General features: G+C 46.6%; 1 protein-coding gene across 1 annotated transcript in view; it reads right to left on the bottom strand.

Annotated features, from left to right (window-relative positions):
- LOC103346317 (deoxyhypusine hydroxylase) overlaps nt 1-23,995 on the bottom strand; it is a 57,168-nt gene that overhangs the window by 31,647 nt on the left and 1,526 nt on the right. Inside the window, 8 exon segments of the mRNA XM_089317027.1 lie at nt 5,732-5,771; nt 16,222-21,583; nt 21,585-21,762; nt 21,765-21,805; nt 21,807-21,905; nt 21,907-22,000; nt 22,003-22,035; nt 22,038-22,210. Of these exon segments, the coding sequence (XP_089173153.1) occupies nt 21,532-21,583; nt 21,585-21,762; nt 21,765-21,805; nt 21,807-21,905; nt 21,907-22,000; nt 22,003-22,035; nt 22,038-22,210 (670 nt within the window). The 3' untranslated portion in view covers nt 5,732-5,771; nt 16,222-21,531.

Here is a 23,995-nt window from a genome sequence, read left to right as displayed (position 1 = left end):
ACAAATACACACTGGATATACAACTCTTTCAAAAGAAATGTCATCCATCACTTTTTCCATGCTGAAATATACCAAAGCAATAATGGTTGGGTTTTAATGCCACAAAATAATTCTTTGCCAATAAAATCTCCAAGATGACTTCTACATGGAGGATAGAAAGAACTTCCGCAGATTAGGGAAGGAAACCAAAGAGCTCTGTGCAGTTGTCCATAATTAACATGCAGGTCACAGGCCTTGGACCTGTGGGGTAAGGACTGAAAAGGCAGGGTCAGGACTCCCATTCTGTGTCATAAGACCTCCTGCTCCTCACAAGACCCAGGTTCACTGCCAAAGTGGCCAGTCCCCTGAAGGATGCCCAGGTGAATGCTCAATGGGAATTCGTAATTATAGGACATCCATACCCCAAACAAATGGGCCTCAGTGCAACATGGCCCTGACTGCTGTGCATATCAGGACCTAGGGTTACCTCTAAGGGCTTTTGAGTACTGCACACCCATCCCATTGTCCCTACCCCTACATCATCCTTGTCTCTCCCACTGATCCCTGCACCCATGTCATTTTTGCAGACATTTTTAGCTCCTTGGATGATTTTGGTGTGGAGTACTGGGACGCAGAGGAGCTGGAGTTTCCCAAGCCATCGGAAACTTGAAGCATACAGGAGGAGACAACTTCAGAAACATCCCTCCTCACCAGTCCTCTGCTAGATTTGACATTAAATTCTTGTCACCCAGTACTAGTGATTTTCACATGCTTTTATGTCAAAGAAAATCCATTATAAGAAAACACCTTTAGCAAATGTAGAACTTAAAATGACCAGAGAGCAGTCACCCTAGTGAATCCCATCACCATTAATGCCTCAAGAGGAATCTAGTTTGGTCTTCACTGAAGAAAGTCACTGCCAGGTTAGCTGTTTCACTCTGTCCTTACAGTAATGACTTTCTAGGCATTTTGTCTCACATCAGTTCCTTCCTCTGGAAGTGATCATAGGGTCCATCTCAGATCTCTGAAAACCCCTCTTTCAACTTAACCTGATTATTTGTACTTTATAGAAAGGCCTGATATATAAGGGAAAATGTCCCCAAACTTTGTGAATCTTGATTTATTCCCTTTATATGGAGGGTCAGTATTAGTATCTCTGAGATTATGGAGTTATTTTCAATGTCTACAGAATTATTTTCTCAGTGTGACTAGTTAGCCTTTTCTTATGGGTCACCATTTCATTCATGGGATCATTAAGTTTTAGATTCTTTTGATTTCTTTGAATCAGCAAGTTTAGGAGTTTTTTTCCTTATTTAAATTTGTGTCATTTGAGTTTAGAATTAAAAACTTCCACTTTACTTTAACATCAACCTTATTTCAGAAAAATTTGATTTCAGACACCAAATTTTTTTAGTTAATTAGTGATTGATATGCATTTGAATCCCTTAGACTATTAAACAGGTACACAAAAGTTCAGATTCACCTAGGCCCACAACTCCAGCAGAAATAAGTTTTGACAAATTCAAGCGTATACATCAGGCTTACCATGAACTCTTGTGTTTGAAACAGAATTGCCCAGGATCACCCTTATTGATTTCTCCTTTGTTGTCTTTAAATGCATTATCTTGGAAATAAACTCTCAAAACAAAAGAATTCTTTGAAATTTCTGTGCTGATGTAAAAAATTTCATGTGCCAGAATAAAAACCTGTCATGCATAAAATATCATGAATCCAATTCTTGATCAATTAAAGATGTACACACATACACACATGCACACACACACACACACACACACACACACACATACAGAGAGAGAGAGAGAGAGAGAGAGAGAGAGAGAGAGACTACAGACTGGGTGGCTTGGGCAATACAATGTTGATCATATACTCACATACCAGGAGTTCATGAATGATCTTCTGGCTTCCTGTAGCCTGGGGATGTTCTACTGCTCACTATCTATGTATACCCCATGGTAGAATGGTTGAGCCAGGCCCACAGTTGCATCATTATTTTCAAGATTTATTTATTTATTTATTTGAAAGGCAGAGTTACAAAGAGAGAGAAAGAGAAAGAGAGAGAGAGATCCCATTCACTGCTGGTTCACTCTCTAAATGGCCACAATAGCTGGGACTGGGACTGGGAAAGACAGAAGCCAGGAGCTTCATCTGGACCTCCCACATGGGTGTAGGGGGCCAGGCACTTGGGCCATCTTCCACTGCTTTCCCAGGTGCATGAGCAAGGTGCTAGATCAGAGGTGGAGCAGCAGGTCATAAACTGGTGGCCATATGAGATACCAGTGTTGGTGGTGGCAACATATCCTATGATGCCAAAACATTAACCCTCAGAGCTGCATCTTAACCCCGCCTCCCCACACATATACACACACATGGGCATCCCTTGATAGCAAAAGACAAGATTGATACCATACAGGCTCTTCAAGCTTCTGTTACCCTGCAAGCATGTAGGGGTGAACTGACCCCAAACATTCCAGGCACCAGTTGGCAAGATTCATGGATGACATGGTGTATAACTGTGACTTCAGAAACACAGGCATGGAATGCAGTGGAGGCACTGGGCTGGCCTCCTGATGCACTTGCATATGATGCAGATAGTTCTGAGGCATCAGGTCCAGAAGTGATGATAAAACTGGATGGAACAGGAGCTACAGTCTTAGACACAGTGAGCAGCAGTCCAGAGAAGTAACTTCCTTGGAAAACAGCTGAAAACCATTCATGTTAAGCCTCATATATGCTTGGAGGGATATTATGGACCTTTGGCTGGTTTATTGGCTATTCTAAAGGGACATGTGGGAGACAACAAATCCCCACATCAGAGGCTGAGGATAAAGCATGAAAAAAAAAGGTAGAAGCACAAGAATGGGTCTAATAAAGGACCTTCTGCTATTGAGTGGGTTATCTCCCTTGTTGGAGGGCACAGGGATGTGAACTTCTATGCATAATCTAAGATCAGGAGATAGGGACAGACTGAGCTTCTAGATCAGCCATGAGCCCCTGGACCTCATTTCAACAAGATTTATGGATGACTACTGGTTCATCAATGGGAATTTCAGTCCTGCAAGGGATACATAGCAAAAGTAATTCTCTTGGACACATTCCTCCCTTGATGTATTTAAGGAAATGTGTGAAAATACTGAATGAATATTTAAAGGCATGTATATAACTTCATAAATACCTCTATACTTTGAAAAGTAATGTTGTGGGGCTGCGCTCTGGTGTAGTGGGTACTGTTGCCACCTATAGGGCTGGCATCCCATATGGGTGCCGGTTCAAGTCCTGGCTGCTCCACTTCTAATGCAGCTCCCTGTTACTTTGCCTGCTCCCAAGTGGTTGGGCCCCTACACCCTCATGGGAGACCTGGATGAAACTCCTGGCTCCTGGATTCTACCTGACCCAGCCCTGGCTGTTGCGGCAACCTGGGGAATAAAACAGCAGATAAAGATCTACCTCTACCCTCTACCCTCTACCTCTACCTCTCCTTCTCTGTAGCACTGCCTTTCAAATACATAAACCTTTTTTAAAAGAGAAAAAAGATAAAGTTGTTTCTTACTTGTAAAGCACTATCTTTCCTTCCAGGATGTTTCCCTCTCAAAGGAAGGAGGAAGTCAGGACTACCTTTAATTTACAAATGTGTACACCACAAACACATAAAAACATATGTATCCTAGAAATAAATCCCGATAGAAACCAATCCATAATACCCAGGTACATGACTTTCACAATACGGTGGACATACATAACTAATATACACAGCCCTCAAGGAGTTCATACAAAATCAGACACAGACACACTCATGCTCTTCACATAGGGGCCATTGAGCTCTCCTCTTCTGTTCTGGAAAGCATGGGGGTCAGAAACACCCGGAAAGACCCTTTGCTGATATTTCCATTCACCAGGGATGTCACCAATCACCATGGGCATGTCAGTGCATCAACATCAGTGGAGAATTGGCCTCTCTTTCCTAAGAAACCATGGCCACTCATTTTTAGAAGGAATACCCACAGTTTGAAAAACTCATGGTACTCAAAGACTTTGGGGTCAACAAGGGTAGGTGAAGGCTTGCCTCTAACACAATTTGTTCACTCATTCAGTGATTCTGGTGAGATTATCTTGTAGGTAGTATACCTAGGCACCAGGTCAGAGAGCACAAGGCTGGAGGGATGGTCCTAACACAGGGCAACCAAAATGGGTTTCCTTGGGGACTTCTCAGAGCTCAGCACATGGCACAGGCCTGAAGGCTACACACTTGGTGAAAGCCACTTCTGGTCCAAGCAGCATGTCCTAGAAAGACTGCCCAGGAGAACTACAGGGCCAGCTCACTGACTGTCTTGGAAACACCTGGAGTCCACATGCTATATGCTCCCCCACCTTTGGAAAGGCACTCAGGATCCATGGCTGGTTACCACCCCTTTCTGACAATACTTCACATGAAATATACTCCTCACCAGGTCAGAGGCTGGATGTCTGGCCTGAAAGCCCTGGTGGAAAGTATAAGTAGAGTGTCTAATTTAGGGTCCACCAATCCTAGGCCAAGACACTTGGCAAAACTGTTGGAGGTGTGTGCACATATAAATTGCCCATGGACAAAGCCAGGAGTCAGGACCATGGGTCAACCCTAGTCCCCTGTTCATTAACCTTTCCTTGCTTCAACAATGACAGGTGGAAACTCACATCATGTCCATAACAAAAGTTAAAACTAGACAAATCCACATTATAGACACATCTGTAAATGTGTATATGTATTGAACAAACCTCTGAGGAAGCGTACATAATTGTGTATATATTCATATTTGTCTACAAAACACAGTCAATTGTTCCTTTAACTGTGGAGCTGTATGGGATGATATGACATTGCAGATGGGAAAAATTTACTACTGTCAATATTTCTAGAACTGTAGACATTCAAAAATACATGCAAACATATATGTCTCCAAAATGAGAAACAAAAAAAAAGGAATCCAAGAATCTTAAATCCACATAACAAGACAATGTACAAATACAAATAACTATACACAAAACACTGGGGAACACAACCTGACAAACATAGACACATGCATAATGTATATAGACTATTTGTCCAGGAGGCATTGGGTCCTCTACACCTCACTGGCAAGCTTGGAGCATAAGACACCTGGAAACCCTTCACTGCCAATTCCAGGGGCCCTTAGTGCATACCAATCACCAGGGCCTTTCCACCAAAATAGCCTTGACAACAAGAATCTGAATCTTATTGGGGAGATGGTCACTCTTTCCACCAAAGAACACATCCTTTGATTCAGCCATGAGCCTGAGTGACTCAGAGTCCAACAGAACTAAAGTTAGGCCTCTCTGTGGAGAATTTTCCCACACAGAGAGCTATGTTCTGACTTGGAGCTAGTCCTTGTAGGCCTGAGCTCTGGTGACATAGGCTGGTGGCACAGGTCTGCCATGTCATAGAGCCCTGACGAAACCTTAGGACTTCCAAGGATCTCCTTGGATGTTTATGGCCCCCATGGCTTCCATTACAGGAAGGGAGATGGTCAGCCAAGGGCTCCAATGACCTCAACCCAGCCAGGGTTCCACACTTCTGGCCCATGATGGGCAGCTTCTGTTCTGTATGCTATTCATAGCTAAAATAGTGTTCTTGGAGAAATATACACTTTAAAATATGCATAAACATTGAACAAACTCCTAAAGATACATACTTAACTCTCTATTTGTACCACTCTATAAACATAGGAAATGGTTCCTTTACCTGTATAGTTGTATTCTTGCATCTAGGATGCTTCAACTCCCTAGGAGAAAAGAGTACATTAGCACCATTATTTCTTTCTTTTTTTTTTTGACAGGCAGAGTGGACAGTGAAAGAGGGAAACAGAGAGAAAGGTCTTCCTTTTGCCATTGGTTTACCCTCCAATGGCCGCCATGGCCGGTGCGCTGCAGCCGGCGCATCACGCTGATCCGATGGCAGGAGCCAGGTACTTATCCTGGTCTCCCATGAGGTGCAGGGCCCAAGCACTTGGACCATCCTCCACTGCACTCCCTGGCCACAGCAGAGAGCTGGCCTGGAAGAGGGGCAACCGGGACAGAATCTGGCGCCCCGACCGGGACTAGAACCTGGTGTGCTGGCGCCGCAAGGTGGAAGATTAGCCTAGTGAGCCACAGCACCGGCCCACCATTATTTCTTTAAATGTATATAAACACAAATGCATACAAACATGTATACCACAGGAATAAGTAAAATAGGCAAACATCAGATTCCACATGCATGAGTAGAACAAGAACGTGAATATATACAAATAACTTAGATATACAACACAGTAAAGCACACACAAACACACACATACACACATTTACTTCCTTGGTCTAGTGGCCATTTGGCTGTCCACTCCAGTATAGGAAATCTTGAGGGCATACAAACCCAGGAAATCCCTTCACTGACATGTCCATGGGAGCCTGGCAACACCAAGCCCAGGGACATGTCATTAAACAACCTATGGCAAATGTAGCTCACTGGGGAGCTGACTACTCTTTCCAAAGATGTCCACTAGGAAGAAAAGCCATCTTTTGGTTAAATCAAAGAGCTTAGAATCTCAAGTGCCAATGGGTCTGGCAGGGATGGACCTCTACCTTAAGAGCATTCCCTCACATTGTGTTCTCACTTCATGGAGACAGTACACATAGAAATTATACAACATGGCACCAGGATGGACAACCCTTCCAGTATGGGACTTCAAGGAGGATATATGGGGAATTACAAAAGCCAAGGAAAGCCTCAGACTCTGAACAAAATGCCTGATTACAGAGCTGGCTCTGCCTAGAACTCCTTTGTCCTAGAGAGGCCAATGTAGCTACCTGGAGGACTGGCTCACTGACTCACTGAGAAACAACTAGAAATCATGTATCTTAGGCCTCCCACATTGAAACCCTAGGACTCCCAGCACCAGCAGGATCCTGGCATTCTGGACTGCAGAAGGGTATTCAGGAGTAAAACAAAGCCTAGAGGACAAAAAGGAAATGGCAGATGACCATGACCACATGAAGTTTAAACATAATACACAAGCAGCATTAAGTCAAGTCTAGTACCTGCTAACACTAACTGATGGAATAAATAAAGGGGAGAGTGATCCAACATGGGAAGCGAGATACTCAGCAGACTCATAGAATGGCAGATGTCCTAAATAGCACTCTGGCCTCAGAATCAGCCCTAAAGGCATTCGGATCTGGCTGAAAAGCCCATGAGAGTATTTCAGGCATGGAAAGCCAAGACACTCTGGCAAAAGATCTCTGCGAGTGAGATCCCAGTGGAAAGAACAGGTCTTCAAAGAAGGAGGTACCTTTCTCTGAAGGGAGGAGAGAACCTCCACTTTGACTATGACCTTGTCTAAACAAGATAAGAATCGGAGAACTCAGAGGGCTTCCATAGCCTTGGAAACTCATGACTGGAGCATAGGGAGACTACTGATGCCATAGACAGGAGTGTCAATTGGTAAAGTCAACAACAGGAGTCACTGTGCACTTACTCCTCATGTAGGATCTCTGTCCTTAATGTGCTGTGTATTGAGATTTAATGCTATAACGAGTACTCAAACAATATATTTCACTTTGTGTTTCTATGGGGGTGCAAACTGTTGAAATCTTTACTTAATGTATACTAAACTGATCCTCTGTTAAAAAGAAAGAAAGAAAGAAAGAAAGAAAGAAAGAAAGAAAGAAAGAAAGAAAGAAAGAAAGAAAGAAAGAAAGAAAGAAAGAAAGAAATTAATTATCAACTCCCAACTTGACTCTCACTGGGATTAAACATGACAATAGGTCTGATCTTATTTCATCATCATTTAAAAAAATCATCTATTGGCCGGCGCCGCGGCTCACTAGGCTAATCCTCCGCCTAGCGGCGCCGGCACACCGGGTTCTAGTCCCGGTTGGGGCGCCGGATTCTGTCCCAGTTGCCCCTCTTCCAGGCCAGCTCTCTGCTGTGGCCAGGGAGTGCAGTGGAGGATGGCCCAGGTGCTTGGGCCCTGCACCCCATGGGAGACCAGGAAAAGCACCTGGCTCCTGGCTCCTGCCATCGGATCAGCGCGGTGCACCGGCCGCAGTGCGCTGGCCGCGGCGGCCATTGGAGGGTGAACCAATGGCAAAAGGAAGACCTTTCTCTCTGTCTCTGTCTCTCTCTCTCACTGTCCACTCTGCCTGTCAAAAAAAATCATCTATTATTTTTCACTTTATGTTTCTGTGTGGGAGCAAACTGTTGAAATCCTTACTTAATGTATACTAAGCTGATCTTCTGTATATTAAGATAATCGAAAATGAATCTTGATGTGAATGGAAGGGGAGAGGGAGTGGGAAAGGGGAGGGTAGTGGGTGGGAGGGACAGTATGTGGGGGAAGCCATTGTAATCCATAAATCGTACTTTGGAAATTTATATTCATTAAATAAAAGTTAAAAAAAATAGCCAATGCTATAGGAATCATCTTGTGAATGTGCATAAGCAAAGGATGCTGTCTGCCCATTATGTGGTGCCCTAGAAACAAATGCGATTTCTGTGTTTCTTTAGAGAAATGTTTAAAGAATACTAGCTTCAGCATAAACCTACAATAATAAGAAAATCTGAGAGGTGAGGACTTCAGGCATTCAGTGAGAGAAGGCACCTTAAATAAATTCCAGTATGTCCATAAACAATACTCTGGATCTGTAGTTCATTTGTGCTTTAATGAGGAAATCATGGGTGATGAACATGGAAAAAGCAAGTTACATAATTTCCCCTGATTTAAAAATGGTATGCACATTTATTTTTAAAAAGTCACATGTGGACAAGCAAAGGCACTGAAGTAACTGAAGCAATTTCAAGAAATAGGAATTAAGTGCCTTTCATGTCAACACTTTCTATTGACTAATAAAGCCCACATAGTATTCTCAAAAGGATAGACACATTGGTCAATGCAGAACAGACACTCATCAAGTATGACCATACATTTCCACTTATAATCTACACACATAACCACAAACCAGTACTGAGGATGGCATATCTCCAAAGTCACATAGGATGTGCAATACCACCACAATCTAAAACTACTTTCAAAGAATATATACATGTGGCAAAATACACCTTATTTCACTACAAAGCATATGAAAATATAAACACTAAATGCCATCTATGTCATGTCTTCACACTTGACTCAATCAAATACACCCACACTGTCCAAATTTACAATGCCCGGAGCCCCAGATATAACATTTCCTCAAGTAAATAATCTTCCTTGTTTCATTACTCCCATCATTTTCATTACTACATGTTTTTTCTATAGTAGAAGCTCGTTTGGGAACAGGATAGACAGTTTAGCCACCTGAAGCCAATAATATAGCATATGTAGGACCTTTGGTGATTTACTATTTTTGTACTTCACCTGGAAGTGTTTTATCAATTTTTGGAGCCACTAATTTCATCATAACAGTTAACATTAAGTCACTTACTATATCCAAATACCAAGCACCACTATTATTTATAGTTATAATCCTCCTAGGACTGGCATTGTCACACAGCAGCTTAAAGCCCCAGCCTGAAGAACTGGCATACCATATGGGCACTGGTTTGAGTCCCAATTTCTCCACTTCCAATCCAACTCCCTTTAATGCATCTGGGAAGGCAGAAGAGGATGACTCAAGTCCTTAGGCCCCTGTACCCACATGGGAGACCCAGAAGAAGCTCCTGGCTCTGGAATTTGGATCAGCTCAGCTCCAGTCATTGTGGCCATTTGATGAGTGAACCAAAGGATGGAAGACCTCTCATTCTCTCAGTCTCTACTTCTCTCTGTAACTATGCCTTTCAAGTAAATAAAATAAATCTTTAAAAAAAGAAAGGACTGGCACTGTGGCAAGTGGGCAAAGTCACTGCCTGTACTTCCAGCATCTCATATGGGCACCAGTTCGAGTCCCAGCTGTTCCACTTCTGATCCAGCTCTAAGCTATGGCCTGGGAAGGCAGTGAAAGATGGCCCAGGTCTTGGAATCTTTCACCTGCACTGAACACCTGGAAGAGGCTCCTGGCACCTTGCTTTGCACTAGTGCAACTCCAACTTGGCCATTTGGAGAGTGAACCAGTAGATGGAAGACATTTATTCTCTGTCTCTCCCTCTATCTATAACTCTGCCCTCAAATAAATAAAATATTTTAAAAACAATATAAAAAAACACAAAGGAACAACTGGAGCACCTTATAACCCTTCCTTGTTAAAATATAAATAAAAATATTACGTAACATTGTCATGGCTTATTTATAGATTTAAATCTTTTATATCCTATGGCATATCCATTTCAACTACCATTCCAAGATGCTACATCATCCATTATAGAAAAAAACAACTACACTCTCATAACTACACACTAATAATTTTATTCTTAACTAGCTCTTGAATTCCTTACATTATTCCACCTGTGTTAACAACCAAATTAACCCATAAGAAGAGCTACAGATGCCCAAGAAACAGATTTGTCTTTTATTATTTATATTTTATTATTCAAATATTAATTGCCCATTCATATTTACAAATTATATACATAGGATAGATGAAATTAACAACCCCTCTTAACCATAAAAGATACAAGACACCAACAATACTGAAGCTCTGAATATACAGATATGAGGGCTTAACCATGGGCTCTTTATATAATGCATACAAGATTTGAAACCAGGAGAATTATTATTGCATACAGTAGATAACAGAGTTGTCATAAAAAATAGAAATACCAATCCATATATTACTTTCATCTGAAGATGGCTTACACCCATAAGCTGAAACACCATTTGATCTAAAAACAAATTCCATCCCAAGATGCTTGCATGAAGCAACCTTCACATCTACTCCACTTGGTCTATACTATGACAATACTCTGACATGTGTGAGTCCATATCTCCATGTCTTCAAACCAGGGCCACTAAAACACTTTGAAAACTGACAAATATCTGTGTTACATCTTTATGAATCTAGGTAACATCAATTTAATATTGAATGCAAAATATTTCTGTAATGAAATGCCACAGACACACCAATATAATGAATTAATATGATCTCAATCAAATTAACAGTATTTATTTATCCAACTAAAATTCTAAATACACAACCCACAAACCCACATCAAAATATATTGAATCACCAAAGATTAAATTCCATAATAAACAAAATGAATAAAAGAGTATTCACCTTTTTTGTTATTCCCACAATAACAGGATTACACACTGTAATTATCATCTTATCCCCTAACATTTTATTCCCATCTCCCATCTGCCCAGCTAACAATCAATTCATCTACCTTCAACAGTGATTGGTTGGAACAGAATAGAAACACCGGAGACCAATCCAAACATCTATAACCAACTCATATTCGACAAAGGACCTAAAACCAACCCCTGGAACAAGGACAGCCTCTTCAACAAACGGTGCTGGGAAAACTGGATGTCCACATGTCGAAGTATGAAGCAAGACCTCTACCTTACACCTTATACAAAAATCCACTCAACATGGATCAAAGAACTAGAGATGCACCACGACACCATGAAACTAATTGAGAGCATAGGGGAAACCCTTCAAGATATTGGAACAGGCGAAGAATGCCTGGAGACGACCCCAGAGGCATGGGTAATCAAAGATAAATTAAACAAATGGGATTACCTCAAATCAAAGAGTTTCTTTACAGCAAAGGAAACAGTCAGGAAAGTGAAGAGGCAACCAACAGAATGGGAGATGTTATTCACAAACTACACAACAGATAAAGGATTAACAACTAGAATCTATAAAATGATCAAAAAACACCACAGAATCAAAACAAAGAACCCAATAAAAAATGGGCCAAGGACCTTAAAAGACATTTTTCAAAAGAGGAAATCCAAATGGCCAACAGGCACATGAAAAAATGCTCAGGATCCCTAGCCATCAAGGAAATGCAGATCAAAACCATAATGAGGTTTCACCTCACCCCGGTTAGAATGGCTCACATACAGAAATCTACCAACAACAGATGCTGGCGAGGATGTGGGGAAAAAGGGACACTAACCCACTGTTGGTGGGAATGCAAACTGGTCAAGCCACTATGGAAGTCAGTCTGGAGATTCCTCAGAAACCTGAATATAGCACTACCACAGGACCCAGCCATCCCACTCCTTGGAATTTACCCAAATGGAATTAAAGGGGAGAAAAAAAGAGCCATTTGCCCCTCAATATTTGCTGCAGCTCAATTCACAATAGCTAAAACATGGAATCAACCTAAATGTCCATCAATGGATGACTGGATAAAGAAACTATGGGATATGTACTCTATGGAACACTATACAGCAGTAAAAAACAATGAAATCCGGGCATTTACAACAAAAAGGAGGAATCTGGAAAACATCATGCTGAGTGAAATAAGCCAGTCCAAAATGGACAAATATCATATGTTCTCTCTGATCGATGGCAACTAAATGAGCCTCTAAAATGATACCCATTGAAGTGAAATGGACACTATGAGAGACAATGACATGATCAGCCCTTGTCTAGACTGTTGAGGAACAACTTACTATTTTATTCCTTTTAGTATTTTTGTTGTTGTTGCTCTGTTTGTTCTACATAAGACCACTGGTTGAGCTCTGTAATCAATGCACAATCATTCTTGGGCGTTTAAAATTAACAGAAAAGTGATCTCTGTTAAACATGGGAGTGGGAAGATGTATAGGTCGGCACATGCTCACTCGGACTTGCCTCCAATGGTGAAACGAGAGATGTGCCAGGGGATTTCAACTCAATCTTATCAAGGAGGCAGGTACCAATGCCAGCACACTTGGTTAAGTGATAAGTATAAGTACACAACCGATCAAAAAGATAGGGTAAGTGTGGAAGAGATATCACAAATAAGACCAGTGTAAACAAATAATGAAGGATAGAATTAAAAGGGAGAGAATGACCCTGCGGGGGAAGCACGACACACAGCAGACTCATAGAATGGCAAACACCCAAAACAGCACTCCTGCCTCAGAATCAACCCTTGGGACATTTGGATCTGGCTAAAAAGTCCATGAGAGTCTCACAGGCATAGAAAGCCATTACACGATGGCAAAAAACAATCTAAATGAAAGATCCTGGTGAACAAGACCCCAGCAGAAGGAACAGGCCATCAAGGAGAGAGGCGCCTTTCTCTGAAGGGAGGAAGGAACCTCCACTGTGATATGGCCTTACTAAACAAGTTCAGAGTTGGTGAACTCAAGGGGCTTCCATAGCCTAGACAGCTCATAGCAAGAGTCTCGGGTGATCGCTGATGTCATAAATAAGAGTGCCATTTGTTAAGTCAACAATGAGAGTCACTGGGTACATGCTCCCCATGTAGGATCTCTGTCCTTAATGTGTTTTACTATGAAACTTAAAAACAACACTACTAGTCGAACAATACCCTATACCTTGTGCGGTTGTGTGAGTGCAGCCTATTGAAATCCTTGCTTAGTATATACGAAGTTGATCTTCTGTATATTAAGGTAATTGAAAATGAAACTCGATAAAGGGGGGGGATGGGAGAGGGAGTGGGAGAAGGGAGGAGGGCCGGGGGAGTGAGGGAGGTTGGGGGGAAGCCACAACAATACAAAAGTTGCACTTTGTAAATTCACATTTATTAAATAAAAAAAAGAAAAAAAAACAGTAAAAAACAGTGATTGCTACAACTCATTCTTAAATAACAATCCATAGCACTAAAAGACAAAACAGGTCTCTAGAATCAATCTCATATTCTGTGATTCAAAAAATTGACTAAGACAGTTACGTTGTACATGCTCACACACAACTCAATTACTTATTAGCACTAGCTTTCACTCCTCAAGCAGAAGCAGTAATTACTGGCCTCTGCCCTAAAATAAAAGCATCATTAGCCATTTCCTCCCTCAAGATGCATCTTTGATAGTAGTTATTGAAAGTATTTGCCTATTTATTAAGCATTAGCCCTAGCCATCCAATTAACATTGATAAAAAGAAGCAAAAATGTCCCTATATGATCTTCAACTATGATTACCAGAAGCCCATGTAGAGGCCTCTATTGCCAAGGCAATATTCTAGGAGGCTATGGCATAATATGAGCCACTACAATCTTAGATCCCTTAAACAGACTACAGAGCCTATTCACTTTTGAGGATCCCTATGAGGAAAATCATAACAAGCTCCATCTCACTCTGTCAAACACATCTGGAATCACTAATCACTTTTTCATTAGTGAGCCACATTAACATTGATAATTGTGAGAGTTCTTATTCAAACATCATGAAAATTTACAAGATCTACAGCTCTAACACTGGCCCATGGCCTAATAACATCAATATTATTTTGTCTTGCAAACTCTATCACAGGCAAACTTCACTCTGGCCAAGGACTACAAAACAATTTCACCTCTAGCAGCAGCATGATGAACCCTTAGCAAACCTAACTCACTCAGCCTCAGGGCCAATCATTAATTTAATCAGGTGGCTCTTCACATAGTCATCATTCTCATGGTCCAAACTTACTACCATCCTAACAGAGACTAACCGGTGAATTAACACTGAACTCCGTCTACCTCCTAATCACAACACCACAAGGAAAATTTATATATCATATCAATAATATCCCTCTTTGATTCACATCAAGAAATAACTCATTCTTCATCACCTTCTTCCCTACTATCACCCAATCCTCAAATCATTTTAGGACACATACTTTTTTTTAAAGATTTTATTTGAGAGGTAGAGTTACAGACAGTGAGAGGAACAGAGAGAAAGGTCTTCCGTCCATGGTTCATTCCCCAAATGGCTGCAATGGCCAGAGCTTCACCGATCCAAAGCCAGGAGCCAGGTGCTTCTTCCTGGTCTGCCATATGGGTGCAGGGGCCCAAAGACTTGGGCCATCCTCTACTGCTTTCCCATGCCACAGCAGAGAGCTGGATTGGAAGAGGAGCAGCCAGGACTAGAACCAGCGCCCATATGGGATGCCGGTTCTGCAGGCGGAGGATTAACCTACTGCACCAGCGCGCCAGCCCCAGGGCACATACATTTTAAACAGAGTTTAAAGACAACATTAGGTTATGAATGTAAAAACAGAAACTTAAGTTTCCTTATTCACTAAAGTATGCAAAAACCACTAACTCATGCTCAGAAATATAATATGACTTGCTTAATTTATAAAGGATAGAAATAATCCATTGGTTTTAGGAACCAAGAAATTAGTGTAACTCCAACTAAAACTAATCTATTTTCTTCCTCTATAACTTGACTAATTATAGTAACAGGCACCAATATTTATGAGGAAATTGCTTTTTAAATCTCTAATGTGCCTATTTAATTTTATTTGAGAAACAGGGCCACATTCCTATCTGCTAGTTCACTACCAACATGTGTGGTGCCAAAAATTCCACGTGGGTGGCAGCCACTCAACTACTGCTGTTTCCCAAGATATGCATTAGTGGGCAGAGTCAGAAGCCAGAGTCAGGTCTCATGCTCGGGTATTCCAACATGGGACACGGACATCTGAACCAGCATTGTAACCTCCTGCTGAAATACTGGACCTGTACTGGGGGTAACTTAGGAATTTTCCATGCGGGATGTATATTTAAAAACACATAGAATACATAGGGGTCAATATGATCTGTGTTTTCAGGGATCGCTCGGGGGTCTTAGAATTTGACCTCCAGAGAGAGGGGAGGGCAGCTCGGATTTCTTATCCTGAAGTGAAAACTAGTAGGAAGCACAACCCTAAAGCCTGGGAATAACACCAGACACACCCCAAGGCGAGCCCTGGATGGCAGGATTCCCAGCACGGGACGGGCATTGTGACCCCAACAGAAGAACGAGACCCAGCAGGGGACACCCCCCACCGCCATATAGGTGCTTCCTCTGGGGTCCACCTGACCACACTAGGACCCTCAGTGCACACGCCCCGGGGGGACCGCCCGGACCCCGGGGCCACGAGGGGCCGCGCGGCTGCTCCACCTCCCTTCTCAGAGGCCGAGGCCGCCAAGCGGCGTCTCCACAAGAGCCCTGCCGGCCGGGGCTGTTCTGAGAGGAGCCACGCGGACGCCGTCACGACCACGCAGGCCCGGGGTCCTCGCTCTCCCTTCCCAGCTGCCCGCTCCAGGACGGCCTCAGGGCCCCAACGGCGCCGCTCTGGCCGCGGACACCAGAACTCGCTAGGCCTGAGGAGCCGGCGAGGAAGGCGCCGCGCAGACGCAGGAAAGTTCTCGGGCCCGGGCCGAACTTGCGCCCTCACCTGGCGCACGACCCGCGGGCCCGCCCTTCCTGCCAGTGTCCCCCGCTGCCGCTCGCCGCCTTGTCCGGGGATCAGGGCTGGAGCCCTGGACGCCCGTCAGGTAACCGCACAACCCCGGACAGAAGAGCAGAAAGGCGGGCTTCGCGGAGAAAATGGCGGAGAGAGAGGAGCCCCTTTTATAGCCCTAGTAGTGGGGCGGGGACTCCTGGGAGACCGACTCTGATTGGACAACAAGCAAGGGCACCAACCAATCATAAAACGAATACTATAAAAAAGACAACCAGGAACCGGGAAGCGTTTGGCGGTGCTCAGGCCAAGCCGGCGACAGTGAAATGCAGTGTAGGACACAAAGTCGTGACTGTTGAACGTCTTGACATTGATGGAATGTGAGGAGGGATGGGGGAGGGCGGCGAGCATTACCTGCAGGCTCTGTCTTCTGTGGCTCTGGAGGATGAAACCACAGCGGGAAAGATGGCGCAGAGGGGAAATCAGAATTTGTCCTTTGGCCGAGTGACTGTCAGGGGTTCCATAAGGACCCAGGTTCTCGGGGCCAGCATCTGACACAGGATAACCCCGTGCAAGGACGGAGGTGGTGGGGACTCCCCTGGCGGGGCTGAGCTGGGTGGAGTGGAGGAGCGCTGTGAGGGAGAGTGCAAAGAGGAGGGTGCGCTGGGGATGGATGGGTTAGGAGATCCTTTCTGTTCCTCATCAACCGTCTGGATATTTGTGCAGGGAACCCCAGGGGCCCTGGGGCCATTCAAACGACACAAAGCGGCTCACCTGTGCCTCTGCCCCTCACTAGAGGGAAGCAAGAACAGGTGTCAGCCTAAGGGCTCTTGGGGTTGCTCTGTGAGGTGGGGGTTGTAAATAAGGTGTAGGATACTGGAGACCAGGACTGACTCCGTGTGAGGGGGGCACTGGTGATGCAGGGGAGGAAGGGCAGGCAGGCAAGGGTGGGGAGGGGGAGGGTCCTGGCCCGGGTGGAGGGTGGATTCTTTTGGGGGAGAGGTGATGCTTGATGCACAGACACGGGGTATTCACACTGAGCTCAGCCCCGAGCTGAGCGACTTCTGAGCTTCTCTGTAATTCTGGAGAAGGAGATGCCCCAGCTCAGGCAGAGGGCAAATGGGTCATTTCAAGTTGTGATCCTGGAAGGGGGAGGGGGACAAGCACAGAGAACAAAGACGAAAATTCCTGAATGGTCACCGTCAGGACACTCAAGGTTCCTTTTACTACTTTGAACCTCAGGACTCCATCACCCACCCGAAACCCTATCCTGCACCCAACAAATGAATGTCAGCTCTAACCCTCCGACAGGTACCCAGCCCCAGCCGCCCCCAGCCCTGTCCTATCCCTTCTGGCAGCTTAGGGTCTTGCCTCCGAGTCGCTCCTGTGGGTTATAGAGGCGGCCGCCAGGGGGCGCCCTGCACCCAGCATGGAAGTCACCTGGCCACTGTGGATCTCAGGTTCGTGCGGGCGCACCTCCCGCGGGTCAGAAGCCCGACCTTGTCGGGGTCCTGCCGGCTCCTTTCCACCTGTGCTACCTGGCAGCCGTGGGCAGGGCGGTGGTCCCCCGGGCAGCTGAAGGGGTCTCAGAAGCTCCAGACACAGCCTCGCCCCCTGCCGCCTGGAGCAGCAGGCACTGTGAGGCTCCCTGCAGCAGTCGCTCCCTGGCCGCTCCGCGCGCACCCCTGCTGCCCAGGCTCCCGGGGATCCGGAAATCCCGGCGGCCAGAATCCCTGTGGGCGCCTTCGTGGAGAGGACAGGTGTCCGCGTGTCCATCACAGCAGATTCAGCAGCAGTGACAGAGACCAACAAGGACGCCAACCAGGTTACCTGTGCGCCCAGCACAGATCGGTGTCTGGAACCTCTGCACCCCACAGTATTCATAGACACTGGAATAACTCGCTTACAACGTAACTGTGCATCAGGATTTTCATTATCACATAATTATTATTTTCATTGTGAGCACGCGCGCACACACACACACACCCCACGCCAGCTGCCCTGCGTGCATTCGGCTCCAGGTGCATGCACCTGCTGCGCCTGCGGGGATCTCAGCAGAGCAGAGGCGCCGCGGGACACTGGAATAACCCTCTGTCTCCTCATCAAGGCTTTGCGCGTCTCGCAGCCCCTCTCTCAGGTGGGCAGAGGGCATCCGTCCACCGCCGGGACCCCCGCACCACCGGGCCGGGCCACGTGCGAACTTTGGGAGGGGCCCCAGGTGAGGCCCCGCTTCCCCCTTGCGGGCGGCCGACGACACTCGTGTGTCCACATCGCGGCCGCCTGCCCTGCCCCTGGGGCGCACAGAGCGGGACTCAGGGACAGTGGAGGCCAACTCCATGCACGGGACGGGGCGGCTGCGGCAGAACCCGGGGCCGCCCACGCGCTTCCAGGTCCGGCCCAGCCATGCGCAACCGAGGGAGCAGACTCGGAAACGTGTGGAGTCCGCCAGCAGGCCCCCCACGCACAGGCGTGGGAGCCCCCGTTAACCGCCCTGGTACCCCCACACAGAGCCCGGCCGCTGCCTCCCCCGGGGGAGAGACCCGGAATTGCACGCATCCTGGAAGACCCGATGCCGGAGTCCCGAGACAACCTAGGAGCCAGGAAATGAGGTCCGCAGCCCCAGATCGAGTCCAGTCTCTGGCGAAGAGGTGTGGAGCTCAGTCTCTGGCATGGCTGGAGCGATCCTGTGGGTATTGCCGGGCTCCTGGAACTGCTCCCGGGCACTGTGATCCCAGCCCAGTGTTCTCCAGATTCCGAGCTCCGGAACGAAAAAATAGAAGCGTCCGCCAGGGGGCGACCGACAGCCCCGCCAAGTTGGGGAGACCCAGGCCCCAGGCGGGCAAAGGAGCAGCACTCCCGACCCGGGCCCGTCTGCTCCACTCCACGCGACTGTCTCATCCCGGGTCATCGAAGCTCCCTCCGACTCTGCCTTTCTAATAAATATTAATACAGAATTTTAAATACTGATAGAAACAAGCCTTACAAGCGTTGCAATAGGCGCAGTGAGGGGAATAGAGGCGGGGTCTGATGACGGGAAGTGATGCGGGGGCTCCGGGCAGCGCAGGACAGTCACACTAAATTCCATTTGTAGAAACTCTTGAGCTTTATTAAAAGGAAAACGTTAAGAAAGTTACCAGCAATAAAAATTCATAAGTATTCCAATCAGAAAAGAGAATCCTGGGTTTTCAACACGAATTTTTCTTTTAAAGATTTATCTGAAAGGCAGACGAGAAGAGAGAGAGACCTTCCATCTGTTGGTTTATTCCCTTTATAGCCACAACGCTGGCAGGAGCCAGGAGCTTCTTCCGGGTCTCCCACGTGGGTGCAGGGGCCCAAGCCCTCGGACCATCCTCTGCTGCTCTCCCAGGCGCATTAGCAGGAGCTGGATCCGAAGCGGAGCAGCTGAGCCCTGATCCAGTGCTCACATGGAATGCAGGTGTCACCGTTGGTCCCTTTAGCCATAAATTTATTGGCGCTCTCAAGCAGAACTGGGGCCCCCCTGCCCTGACTCAGCTCTGACCTTGCGCTGGGTGGGTGGAGAGGGGGGCGTTGGAAGGGCAGTGTCTGCTGCTTCTTCCCTGCACAGGAACCTGCGGTTCTCCCTTAAATGCTGGGCAATGCTGAGCCGGGGACGGTCTAAGCCAGGGGACCTTTTGTCCTTTCTGTCTCCGTGCGAGGTCAGCGCACATGCTCCCCGTCCCTGGACACAGCTTTTGCCCGCGCAGATCCAGAACCCGAAGGCTCTGGGAGGAGTCCCGGTTCCAGCCCATGTTTCCGTCTCTGACTCCTCGGTTCCCTGCCTTCCCCAGCCCTGACGCCCGTGGTTCCTGGTCTAAAACGCACCGCGTCGTGCATCCGTCTGTGGGCGGGTCCATGACGGTTCTTGGGGCCACAAAGAGGGAACAAAGTGAGAAAAAATATGAACGATGCAAATGAAAAATCGGGATGAAAGATGCTATCATGAGCATCAGGCAAACTTTAGCGCCAAGATCTAATGCGACACTGGGAAGAATTAAAATGTATGGAAAAACTTCACAACCCCAAATACAGAAACATAGAGGAATGCACTTGAGGCAAGAGAAAGAATGCCATAGAAAGGAGGAAGAGATGAGGATTCATCAACATGAGATGGAAGAACAAATGAGACCCAAGAGAGGAAAGTTACAGTCATATGGGCTAAATGGGCCCAAGAGAAAGAGACGTGAGAATGGGAGGTGGAGGAGCAATGGACAGCGAAAGTCCCAGAAATTCCTACCTCCAGGTGGTGGTGGCGGCGGCATAGGTGACGAAGCTAACCCTGGAGTTCCGCAGAACCATGAGTGGTTTCGTCATGGGAAGCGGCATGCGCACTGAGCGCTTTGGGCAGGGAGGTGCCGGGCCTGTGGGTGGACAGGGTCCTAGAGGAATGGGGCCTGGAGCTCCAGCAGGATATGGTAGAGGGAGAGAAGAGTATGAAGACCCCAACAGAAAGCCCGATTTTACATGTGACAGAGAGGCTTTCATTCCATTTGGTTTTGTCTTTTCTTGTTTAGATATCAATCTTTTAAATTCTTGCATTTTATTAAAAAATCTTCCTTTTTATGGATGTTAGCAATTTATTGACCAAATATTTGTAAATGGTCTGTTTGGGCAGGTAAAATTATTTAATGTAGTGTCTGAAACAGGAGAGTATTTTCTCCCTTTTTATTCTCATTTTACTCTTTTTAACTGTATAATGTTCCTGAAGTTATAGCAGTGTATGTGTGCCCCTGAATTTCCAAAGTGCACCAAGTTTTTTCCTGTGCTTCAAATAAATAAAAAATTAGTTATAATATTGACCTTCAACTTTTTCAAGTTTCTATGTACATTAGGCTAAAAGGTTCACTGGTGCTCGTGACCCCACCAGGTCCAGCCAGCGACCGCCTCCGCTCCCCTTTCCCCACCCTGAGGACCGAGTTCGAGGCCTCCCATCCCCGCTGTCCCATTCTGAGGGAAGCCTGAGCCACTGTAGCCCCAGCTTCTCAGCAGCTCAGGCACAGCCCCTGGGTCCCCCCACAGGCCTCGTGCCTGGGAACTTTGCGCGGTGGAGCCCTGCGCTAGGCCCTCGGGGGCGCCAGGCGGATGCACAGGTCCCTGATTGGGTGGGGCGATCAGAGCGTCTGCACCCGGGGAGGCGCGGGAGCAGGCAGCAGAACCAGCACCATCCGGGGGTGGAGCCTGGAACCTCTGGGGGCGGGGCTGGAACCATCAGGGGCGTGTCCTGAGCCTTCCAGGGCGGGACTGGAACCCCTGGAGGCGGGGCCCGACCCCGGGGGCGGGGCCGGCCTAGGACACGCCCGCCTGCAGCCGCTCCAGCCGGTCCGCCTACTGGGAGGCCGCCAGCACTCCTCTGGAACACGTCCAGGGCCGCCCCGCAGCTCTCCCTCACCGCGCGCTCCGGGTCCGCCGCGTGGGCCCGCAGCGCCGCCAGGCAGGCGGGCTGGGCGATGGCGCCCAGGGCCTCGGCGCACTCGTGCCGCACCGTGGGGCTCTCGGCCCGGCGCGCCAGGGCGGCCGCTCATGCTGCAGCTGGTCCGGCACGTAGCCCACCTCGTGGTGGACAGGGCGCGGCCTCCTCGCCGCCGGCGCTGCGCAGGGCGAACCGGGCGCAGTAGCGGTCGAAGAGCGGCCAGGCCTCGTCCGGCAGCGCCTCTCGCAGCCCCCATGTCGTGCTCCTCGGCGGGCAGCGCGGGGTCCACCGAGAGGTAGGGCCCGGCCGCAGGCTCCGCGCCGCGCTGCGGCCACTACAGACGCCCACGGCCAGCTGGCCCGTCTTGGCCACCGCGATCATGGGTCCGTGGAATACGTCTTCAGGAGCTCCAGGACCTTGGGGTCCCCCAGGGCCCCCAGGGCCTCCCTGCAAAGAACGGCCCCAGAGCTCGCGGGGCCGGAAGCTGAGGGCTCATGTGATTCACTGCAAGCCTGAGAGCATCTGGGCCTTTGAATGGCACCCGCGGTTTCCGGGAAATGTCAGTGCAGGCTCAGCTCTGCTTTCTACACATCCCTGCTCCTTGTTTACAAAGAAGACATGGACGCTGAAGGAGCTTCCTGCGTTGTCTGGTGTTACAGGGAGCAAGCTTTGGTGCTGAGTGTTTTTAAATGGCTATGAAAGCAAAACTGAATGGTGAGTCTTTTCATTCAGGGATATGCAATTAAGACTGGAATGAGTGTAAGACTATTGGTCTAGGGAGAAACTGGATTTGATTAAGTGGCTCTTTCACAGCCCCATGATCTATTCTTTGAATGTTTTTAAAAAGTGGAAAGGTCATTTTGCTGCATTTCCCCATTCTTGTTTTTAAGGAACAACAGATTCCAAACCCTACAAATGGCTTGTATTGAATTTTACATTTGAATTACAGATTGTTAAATATGAAAAAACACACAAGAACATTAAGCAAAACAAAATGGGTAAACTAACAGTGTAAAAGGTTGTCAAAGGTATGAGACAGCCCAAATTATCTCACAATGTTGGTGAGAGGTTAAAACAGTTCACTCTTGCCGGCGCCGCGGCTCACCAGGCTAATCCTCCGCCTGGGGCGCCAGCACACCAGGTTCTAGTCCCCGTCCGGGCGCTGGATTCTGTCCCAGTTGTCCCTCTTCCAGGCCAGCTCTCTGCTATGGCCAGGGAGTACAGTGGAGGATGGCCCAAGTGCTTGGGCCCTGCACCCCATGGGAGACCAGGATAAGCACCTGATTCCTGCCTTCAGATCAGTACGGTGCGCTGGCCGCAGCGTGCCGGCCTCAGCGGCCATTGGAGGGTGAACCAATGGCAAAAGGAAGACCTTTCTCTCTGTCTCCTCTCTCTCACTGTCCACTCTGCCTGTAAAAATTTTTTTTAAAAAAGTAGCTCACTCTTTTTGGAAAAGGATCTGGTAGCTTCCAAAAATGTAAACCCAAACCTTCTGTAAAATCCATCTACCAATTATATTCCCTAGTATGTATTCCAGAGAAAGTTAAAAAATTACAGAAAGTCTTAGCACAAGTGCACATAGCAGTTTTGTTGATAACAGCCAAAAACTGGAAAGAGTCTAAGTTCTGGGAATATACTAAGGAGTAACAATAAAGTATTTGTAAATGAACATGGAAAAATCTGAAAAATAAGAAAATCAGACAGAAAAAGCTATGTAATATATGACTCCATTTATATGAAACTATACATAAAACTAATCCCTGCTCATAAAAGTAAAAAGTCATAGCAGTTGTTGGCATTGAGATGAGCAAAGGTAAGGATGAAAGAGAAAAATCCAAAGAGAACATTCTGGGACAGTGGTAATCTCCAATATTTTATAAAGAAAAGTAAGAACCAATGACCAAGTGGGGCTTATCCCAGGAATCCAACATTGGTTTAGGATTAAGAAAATGCACAATGTAATTCAACACATGAACAGTATGAACAAGGGAAATTGTATAATAAAAGCCTATGATGAGACCAATAGATGTATCAGAATTATATGTACTTATGGATAAATTTAATATGGGAAACATCTGTATACTGAAAAACTAAGACATTGCTGAAAGATATTTCAGGAAAATTAAAAGATTTTATTATGCTCACAGTTTAGAGCCTTGATATTTAGGAATTTCAAATTCTTTTTAAAGTGATTTATAGAGGGGCCAAAGGTGTGGCATAGCTGTAAAGCCACCACCTGCAGTGCTGGCATCCCATGAGGGTGCCGGTTTAAGTCCCGGCTGCTGCACTTCCGATCTAGCTCTCTGCTATGGCCTGGGAAAGCAATGGAAAATGGCCCAA

Source organism: Oryctolagus cuniculus, chromosome 17 (genome assembly GCF_051225735.1).
Source record: "Oryctolagus cuniculus isolate XC-2025 breed Fujian yellow rabbit chromosome 17, ASM5122573v1, whole genome shotgun sequence".
Lineage (NCBI taxonomy): Eukaryota > Metazoa > Chordata > Mammalia > Lagomorpha > Leporidae > Oryctolagus > Oryctolagus cuniculus.
The sequence above is the reverse complement of the archived record's forward strand: the minus strand, read 5'-3'. Positions and strand labels throughout refer to the sequence as shown.